The 8,872-nt window shown below is 36.8% G+C and overlaps 2 protein-coding genes across 3 annotated transcripts; one reads left to right on the forward strand and one right to left on the reverse strand.

The window, feature by feature from the left end:
- The first annotated feature begins 1,425 nt into the window (after window positions 1-1,425).
- On the forward strand, window positions 1,426-3,195 carry LOC124932177 (cold-regulated protein 27-like). Of its 2 annotated transcripts, none has more exons than XM_047472792.1 (4): window positions 1,426-1,623; window positions 2,068-2,289; window positions 2,376-2,610; window positions 2,726-3,195. In XM_047472792.1, the coding sequence occupies exons 1-4, from the start codon at window positions 1,522-1,524 to the stop codon at window positions 2,881-2,883; spliced, it is 717 nt and encodes a 238-aa protein (XP_047328748.1). In that variant the 5' UTR covers window positions 1,426-1,521; the 3' UTR covers window positions 2,884-3,195. The 2 variants fall into 2 exon arrangements, with proteins under 2 accessions (XP_047328748.1, XP_047328749.1); XM_047472793.1 differs by having other exon boundaries at window positions 2,071-2,289.
- A 215-nt stretch (window positions 3,196-3,410) lies between these two features.
- LOC124929261 (protein WEAK CHLOROPLAST MOVEMENT UNDER BLUE LIGHT 1-like) lies at window positions 3,411-6,845 on the reverse strand. Its single transcript, XM_047469577.1, has 3 exons — window positions 6,487-6,845; window positions 5,596-6,332; window positions 3,411-5,518 (listed from the first exon to the last, which is right to left on the reverse strand). The coding sequence occupies exons 2-3, from the start codon at window positions 6,328-6,330 to the stop codon at window positions 3,725-3,727; spliced, it is 2,529 nt and encodes an 842-aa protein (XP_047325533.1). The 5' UTR covers window positions 6,331-6,332; window positions 6,487-6,845; the 3' UTR covers window positions 3,411-3,724.
- Between the last annotated feature and the right edge of the window lie 2,027 nt (window positions 6,846-8,872).

Here is an 8,872-nt window from a genome sequence, read left to right on the forward strand (position 1 = left end):
CTCATTTGAGATTTGAGGAGAAGTTTAGTTATGAGATTGACTATAAAGTCTAGTTTGTTTCTCACGAGATCTTTTCGACATTTATTTTATAAGATAATAAGTTCCCTCACATTAAAAAACAATCAAGCGAATTCCAAAAAAAATATGAACGGTTTTATTGTGTTCAAAAGCGGACGAGATTCCAAAACGCTCAGTCCAAGGCAAATATTTGATGTAAAAGTCAAAATTTAATTTATAGCTAAAATTGGGTCTCACGATGACTTATTTAAAGCGATCACTTATATACGATTGAGAATTTACTATTAATGACCTTTTACGTCGAGAAAAAAAAAAGGTACGTAAAACCAATCTCATCTGAAATAGTCCAAAAATTTCCACAAGTCTTAAAATGCTCAAAATGTTTCGATCCAAAGTTGATCAAGCGACAAAATGATCAAAAGTCTTTCTGCATTCTCGCATCATGTGCTCAAAACTCCCTAGTATGCCTAGTCATACTAGGGCCATTTTTCAAGACATGCATCCAACCTCCCTAGTTCGAACTAGTGGCACACTCGCGTCATGTACTTGAATCGTCCTAGTCCATATTAGGGGCATTTTCAAGATCTTTCATTCAAACGCCTTAGTTATACTAGGGGCATTTTTCAATACATGCATCAAACTGCCCTAGTTAGAACTAGAGACACATTCGCTAAAAATATTTTAAATAAGTCAAAAACGTTTTAAACGGCTCAAATAGATGTTAAATAAAACAAAACGAGTCAAATAATTGTTAAACATATTAAATTAGTCAAAATGTGCTAAATTAGTCAAAAACATGTTAAACGTGGTATAACGAATCAAATATGTGTTAAATGGGTTAATATCGTGTTAATCGAGACCAAAATGTCAAAATGGTAACGGAAGAAAAAAAAAATTTTGGTACTCAATATACCTTACCCAACTCAACTCAACTCAACTCAAATCATATTATTGAATAATATGAATTAAGTAATGAATTATATAAATTTAATTTTGGTTAAATATAATTTGAATAATACACGTTAAATTTTAAGCTTTCATTTTTTTAAACTAATTTTATTATTTTAATATTTTGTTTTGCTTTTAATAAAATAAAAATAAAATTTCTTACTATACCAATCGGTGATACTCCAAAATATTTCTTGTGAACCTGTATGTGACGAATATAAATATCCCTTAGCTATTTATTTATTTATATATATATTAAAAAAAATGAAAATAAATATCTCATTTCCCCGGTCCCGCCCACCACTGATCGACTGATATTTTATGGGTATCAAAAATATCTACTCCCTCGGCTCCTCATCCCAGCTGAGGTGTCCATCCCTAGAGCCCATGACACGTGTAAAAGTGGCGCCAGCTGGCCCTCTTCTCCTTTTAGGATGGATGTTCCTTTTGTGGACTTCTAACTTGTGATTTGTCATTTGTGAATTGTGATTTGTTGTTCTCCATCTCTCTCTCAAACAATTATTACCCACTGATCCGTTGATTTCCCAAAGCTAGATGGATAACACGATCAACGAACCATCTCCCCCTACGTTTGCCCCGAGCAATTTGTTGGCGCTTACAGTTGACTCTCTTGGCTCCAGACACGGTACGATGAAGGTAATATCTGATGTTGTTGTTTCAAATTAAACGTGTTCTAGTGTCCCTGTTCTATACATGGTGATCATCTGCTAATTAAGAATATTGGGTCTAGACATTTCAGCATTTTTTTAATGTTTGTATCTAATTATATATAATTATGTGGGTGATCATTTTATGCTTGTTTACAGTCTGGGGTTTAGCCATTTGGACAATCATTTTTCTTTTTGGTCATTGAATCTTTATATATCATATTTCTGCTAGATTTCATTTATTGGATTAATGAATCTTGAAGAATGTGACTTGGGTGCTATGCTAGAGCTAGGGATGGGAAAGATATGGTGGTGTAATCTGCATGCATATATATTTCATCTTCCAGCTCTAATTAACTTGGATCATAATCATATGTTATTTTCTGCTTAGATATGTTAATAATATTAATAACTAGAAATATGTAACAAACAGCAGGATGAGGATGCTGCTGCTGCCATATCTGGAGAGTCCAAGTCCATGTCCCTGTCGACAGAATGGACAGATGAAAAACATAGCTTGTACTTGGATTCTATGGAAGCTTCGTTTGTTCAGCAATTGTATACTAATAATTTTATTGGCTTGAGTACTCTTGAGAAGAAGGAGCAGTCCAAAGCCTCCTCTTCTTCTTCTTCTTATAAGCCATTTGGCCGGCAGGTGAGATTGATGCATGCTTGTCTTCCTTTGTCTTTTTTATCTTGTGTGTGGGTTTTTGTTCAGAATGAAAAATGGTCTTTTCACAGTTCAAGGTTCTCCGAGATGGTCAATGGGGCAGAATAGATTTTGAGAGAAATAACAATGGGAAAAGGCAGACAGAAGTAGAAGAAGATGGTGCTGCTCTTCTGTTAATGAATCCATGGATACGTCATTTTAGGTCTGGAAGGAGTCAAACCGCGGCTGATAATTCAAGAAAGGAGGGTATATTAGCAGAGGGCTCTTCTTCCTCCTCCTCGTGTATAGCAGCAGAGAGCAGGACAGGTAGATATTGTTGATCATCACACTTCATCACACCAATTATTTAGTTTCATTCATAGAATAAAGGCTGCTTAACTAACTTTTTATTTGCTCCTATTTAATATATAACCCAACACAGAGATGACAGACCAGAATTTCGGGGATGAAGACGACGGAAACATTCAAGCAGAAGAAGTGCATGAGGAGGAGATGGTTAAGGCAAAAAGGATTAGAACATGGGCCATTGCTTCTCGGAGGAAGAAGGATAAAGTAAAACTAAAAAATAAAATGCTCTAAAGAGTACCAGCAGCATCATGCTTCTAGACAATCAGACAGACAGCCTTCCCTTGCCTTCTTCATTCATCGATCAGATCAAAACTGTGTAGTGTTCATTGTTGGATCACAATGGGAGATTAAGGGTAGCCACCTAGGTACCAACTCTTTCTTCTGAGTCTGACATGGCCGCCACACCCCAAGTCAGAGTAAGAAAAACTGATATGAACGAGGAAGAATAGCTAACTTCTTGCTAACAAATTGTTAATAAGTATTTAATGTTGTTATAAACAAACATCTTTTCTTTTTACATCAGGAGAATCTATCTATCTCAACCTGGTGGCAGTAGTGGTCTTAATTTGAATGGAATTTGATCTCTGCATATTTTTTCACAACCACTTCTCTTTGGTCCTCCTTGTGCATATTCTCACTCCTCCTGTTGTCACACACAATTTATCTTTTTTACACACACAAACACACTTGCTATATATTGAGAAGAACCGTCTAGCAAAATAAAGGATTGATTGGCTTGGCTGGCTGTCTGTCTAAAATTAGACACAAAACAAAGCAAGTTCAATTTTATAACAACAATCAATCAACCAATCTCTTTACAATAAAAATGTGAAGGACTAATAACTCACAAACACTAATAATATATATATATATATTCTTTACACCTGCTATCTATCTCAGGATAAGCAGCAGCTCCCATACAACTGGAAAGAAAGTTTATCCTAATCCTAAATCGTGTACAGAATATGAACAAATCTTATAACATGGGCGACTGTACCACCCCAATCTGACTCAAACTCACACAAAAGCTTAAAATGATGAAATAGAAGAGAAACGGATGGCAACATTATTATCATGTCTTGCTTGATGTCTTCTTTCTCGTCAAGAACATGAAGATACGTGGAAAAAACGATTTCTTCTTCTTCTTAGTACTACTGACTTTCACATCATCTGTTGTTTCAGCCTGACTCTGGTCTGATGCTGGTACCTTAACCAAGCTTGTGGTCCTCTGGGTTGGATGCGACGCATGAATAAAGCTGTTTCCTTCTATTTTCTCATCCATGCTGCTCTTACTAAACTGATTATCTAGACCAGCAGCTTTTCGTCGTCGTTCCTCATGCTCTGCCCTCCATTTCCTCAACTCCTGCTCCACCCCCAACTTCCTTTCCTTGGATTTCTCAGCCTTCTCCAATGCTACTTTCAGAGATTCTCTCTGAGCACAAAGTTGAACATTAACTTCTTCCATTTTCCTTAATGTTTGCAACTCAGATTCCTTGGCTACCTCTATTTGGGAGACTGCATTTGTCACCCTTGAATTCGCCTGTTGCTCTGCCTCATGTGCCCGCTTACTAAGCTCATAGTATTCCTCGAGCGAAACTGTCACTCCATTCGTCTGCTTCACTGTTTGTGCTGACTCCTCGCTCTCTTTTAAGGCGTTGATCGCTGCTAGAGCCAACTTCTCAGAAGCCCTCGAAGCCTCAATTTCCTTCTCAGCAGCAAGCAGTCTACTTTTGATAGTGCTGGCTGCTGCCTTTGTTTGCTCTGCTTCTTCCTTTGCTTTCTGCATTTTCTCCCTTGCTTCTACAGCCAGCAATTTGGCCTGATCAGCTTCTAGAGCCGACTCTTGCAGCATCTTCGGAAGTTCCACCATCTTCTCTCTCGCTTCCTTCTCCTTCGTCTGGATGACGGCGATTTCAGATCTCATCCTCTTCAGCTCTGCTTCCAGAGATGCAACTGCAACCGACGCCATTCCTTCTCTCTGCTTAATGGTGGCAAGGGTTGAATTTTCCTTTTCAAGCTCCGCTTTTAAGGATGAAGCAGCTAGCTTCAAGATATTCACTTCGGTTGTGGATTTCTCTATGTTTTGCTTCACTTGTTCAAGATGATCCTTCTGGACGGCCAATGCAACCGCTTGTTCATGTGTATTGTTGATTTTTGATTCCATATAAGCTGATAATTCTGCTTTTAAGGCGGCCAAGAGATCGGAAGCTGAGTGTAACTTTGAGTTAAGGTCCCTTGCGGAAAGTATCTGTTGGTTTAATTTGTGTAACTGGAGGTCTGTCTGATTGAGTTCCTTTTCCCAATATAGAGTATCTTGGTCTATTGCCATGGAAGTTCCAATTCTGTGCTCCTCAGCTTCCAGAAGGGCAGTATGTGCAGACTCCAAAGATTCTTTGGAGGTGATTAGCTGAATAGTGAGGTCCTCAACTGTCTTTTCGACTTCCCTTGCAGCAGAAAGAGCCTCGTCTGATTTCTTAATGGCCAAGTCTTTCTCGGTGAGGAGCAAAGAATAGTCTTGAGAAAGTTGTTGGAGCTCATCTGTAACAGATTTAAGGTCAGAGATGGCGGTAGCATGGCGGCCTTGGGCCACCTCGAGCTGGGCCTTTGCAGCCACACTGGACTCGTCGGCAACACCTTGCTCCATCTCCTGCACCCTCAGCCTGGCCAGTTGAGCATCCTGCTTTGCTTGATGTTCTTCCATTTGGGATTTCTCAAGGTTGAGTTTCAGTTCTTCTATTAGTCTCTTGGTTGATTCCAGTTCCTTGGAGACTCGGTCTTTCGCCTCTTCAGCATCCTGAGCTTGTTTTTTGTAAATAGGGATTTCATTCTGCACTTTCTCCAGTTCATTTTCAATGACCTTACGCTTCTGCAAGGCAAGAGAGAGACAGAGATTATTGTCAAGTTAAAATTATATATACTGGGAATGAAATTAAAAGATTTTACCTCTACAGTCTGAACTTTATGGGCCTTCCAATCAACAATTCCACCAAACTTGGAAACAGCCTCTTTAACAGATTCAATAGGTGAGGCAGTGTCAATTAAACCTCTGTAGTTTGGAACAGCCCTCTGAACAACCTTCTTGAGTTGATGAGGAGCATTAGAAGTAGAAGAAGAAGAAGGAAGATTGTGGCGACGGTCATCTGGGTCATCCAATGTTTTAGCCAAGACCCTCTCGTCCAAACTGGATTGTCTGGCATGATCAACTTCTTTTATAATTTCTCTGCTGGTTGTGGGTGGTCTACTACTAGCATCATTATTAGGCTTTTCTTCTTTTACATCATGAGATATTGATTGAACAGATTTCAAGACATCTGCTCCTTTTGATTCATCCAAAGTTGTTGGTGTTGGTGTTGATATTGATGGATGGGATTTATCATGAAACCCGGTAGTAGTGGTAGGAGGAGGAGGAGTTGCATTTCCCTCTTCTAATATCTGAAGCACTGAGTTTGGAAATCCATTGGAAGTTGTTGTGCTGATATTTGAAACTATTTCCTTTCCAGGTTCAAGTGTATCGATGGCACTGATCAGAGGAGGAGCCCTTTGGGACTCCTCGACCAAAGGCCCACTTTTATCTTGTTGGTCTATTAAGGCCTCTGCTCCTTTATTATGTTCAACATTTTTATTATTATCATCAGAGGAGAAGGATAATGAAGGTAGTGCAAAAGTTTCCTCAGACATTCCTGCATCCACCATGGGACAGGGCATGTCAGCTTTGTTGCATTAACGTTATAAAAGCATTGATTGCATTTAGATTCTTCACAATAATAACAATCCAGCAGAAAATCTATCTCTTCAACACAAGATAAATCAAATAATAAAGACAGAAACGCTTACCAATCACAAAACTATCTCCTCTTCAACGAAATTAATACTTGTGGGTTGTGGGCTTTCTCCAATCAATCGATCAGACACCTTCTTTCAGCTTGATAATTATAATTAATATAAAAGATTTCACCTTCCTATCTCATCAGTTTCGCAAATTGAGTACTTCTTCTTCTTCATAGGTTGGTGGGTGAACCCAGAATAAATTATTCATCTAGGAGCAAGCTTTAGAAATTGGAGAGAAGGAGACAATCGCGTCCGGAATTAGCAACTACAGGGATACAATCGGCGAAGTCAATCAACACCACATCGAGGTAGGGGAGGAGAGAGAGAGGGACAGAGAGGAAGGAAGGCAAGAAATCATTGGGGTAGGAAGGAACAAAAAGTCTAAAGCCCTCCCTATTCATGGTCAATGAATGCCCTCCCTCACCTCTAACAATTCCTTTTTTCTTATTTAATATTATTTATAAAATATTTTAAAATTAAAATAACAAAATATTTATTTTTCTCAAATTAAGGAAACTAGCATTTAGCCGTGCATTTGTACGAGTAATAATATAAAAAACCGCGAAAAAAATTACGGATAACATTTTTAATTTTATTTTTAACCGTTTTAAGTTTATGAGTGGGTCAACACATAATCCGACCCAAGTATCCATTTACTCAACGTAAAAAAATTACGGATAACATTTTTAATTTTATTTTTAACCGTTTTAAGTTTATGGGTGGGTCAACACATAATCCGACCCAAGTATCCATTTACTCAACGTCATTATATATTAGTTAATTAAAAAGTTGAACTTATATTAATATTAAAACGTCCCGCGTTTATCAAATTTGGTGTTGAATTTAAAATATAAAGTCTTTGTAGCTTAGTTGGTTAAAGAGTTGTACTTGTTTTGTTAGGTTGCAAGTTCGAAACATACCTCTAGCATTTTTAATTTTATTTTTGACCGTTTTAAATTTAAGAACGGGTCAACCCACAATCCGACCCAAGTATCCAAATTAACCACAGCTCTCGACCCGGCAATCCGGACACTTTAAAAATTAATCATCATTATATATATATAGATTAGTTAGTTAAAAAGTTGAACTTACATTAATGTTAAAACGTCCCGCGTTTATCAAATTTGGTGTTGAATTTAAAATATAAAGTCTTTGTAGCTTAGTTGGTTAAAGAGTTGTACTTGTTTTGTTAGGTTGCAAGTTCGAAACATACCTCTAGCATTTTTAATTTTATTTTTAACCGTTTTAAATTTAAGAACGGGTCAACCCACAATCCGACCCAAGTATCCAAATTAACCACAGCTCTCGACCCGGCAATCCGGACACTTTAAAAATTAAGCATCATTATATATATATAGATTAGTTAGTTAAAAAGTTGAACTTACATTAATGTTAAAACGTCTCGCGTTTATCAAATTTGGTGTTGAATTTAAAATATAAAGTCTTTGTAGCCTAGTTGGTTAAAGAGTTGTACTTGTTTTGTTAGGTTGCAAGTTCGAAACATACCTCTAGCATTTCTAATTTTATTTTTAACCGTTTTAAATTTAAGAACGGGTCAATCCACAATCCGACCCAAGTATCCAAATTAACCACAACTCTCGACCCGGCAATCCGGACACTTTAAAAATTAAGCATCATTATATATATATAGATTAGTTAGTTAAAAAGTTGAACTTACATTAATGTTAAAACGTCCCGCGTTTATCAAATTTGGTGTTGAATTTAAAATATAAAGTCTTTGTAGCCTAGTTGGTTAACGAGTTGTACTTGTTTTGTTAGGTTGCAAGTTCGAAACATACCTCTAGCATTTTTAATTTTATTTTTAACCGTTTTAAATTTAAGAACGGGTCAACCCAAAATCCGACCCAAGTATCCAAATTAACCACAGCTCTCGACCCGGCAATCCGGACACTTTAAAAATTAAGCATCATTATATATATATAGATTAGTTAGTTAAAAAGTTGAACTTACATTAATGTTAAAACGTCCCGCGTTAATCAAATTTGGTGTTGAATTTAAAATATAAAGTCTTTGTAGCCTAGTTGGTTAAAGAATTGTACTTGTTTTGTTAGGTTGCAAGTTCGAAACATACCTCTAGCATTTTTAATTTTATTTTTAACCGTTTTAAATTTAAGAACGGGTCAACCCACAATCCGACCCAAGTATCCAAATTAACCACAGCTCTCGACCCGGCAATCCGGACACTTTAAAAATTAAGCATCATTATATATATAGATTATATAATCTATATATATATAAAAATAATGCTTAATTTTTATATATATTTTAAATTCAACCCAAAATTTGATAAACGGGTGACATTTTAACAATATAAGTTCAACTTTTTAACTAACTAATCTATATATATATAATGATGCTTAATTTTTAAAGT

This window comes from Impatiens glandulifera, chromosome 3 (assembly GCF_907164915.1).
Source record: "Impatiens glandulifera chromosome 3, dImpGla2.1, whole genome shotgun sequence".
NCBI classification, from domain to species: domain Eukaryota; kingdom Viridiplantae; phylum Streptophyta; class Magnoliopsida; order Ericales; family Balsaminaceae; genus Impatiens; species Impatiens glandulifera.

Coding starts and splice junctions, on each gene's coding strand:
- LOC124929261 (XM_047469577.1), bottom strand. CDS start 6,330: ATGTCTGAGGAAACTTTTGCACTACCTTCATTATCCTTCTCCTCTGAT. Junction 5,519..5,595: donor ATAAAGTTCAGACTGTAGAG/GTAAAATCTTTT, acceptor CTTGCCTTGCAG/AAGCGTAAGGTCATTGAAAA.
- LOC124932177 (XM_047472792.1), top strand. CDS start 1,522: ATGGATAACACGATCAACGAACCATCTCCCCCTACGTTTGCCCCGAGC. Junction 2,290..2,375: donor ATAAGCCATTTGGCCGGCAG/GTGAGATTGATG, acceptor GTCTTTTCACAG/TTCAAGGTTCTCCGAGATGG. Junction 2,611..2,725: donor AGCAGCAGAGAGCAGGACAG/GTAGATATTGTT, acceptor AACCCAACACAG/AGATGACAGACCAGAATTTC.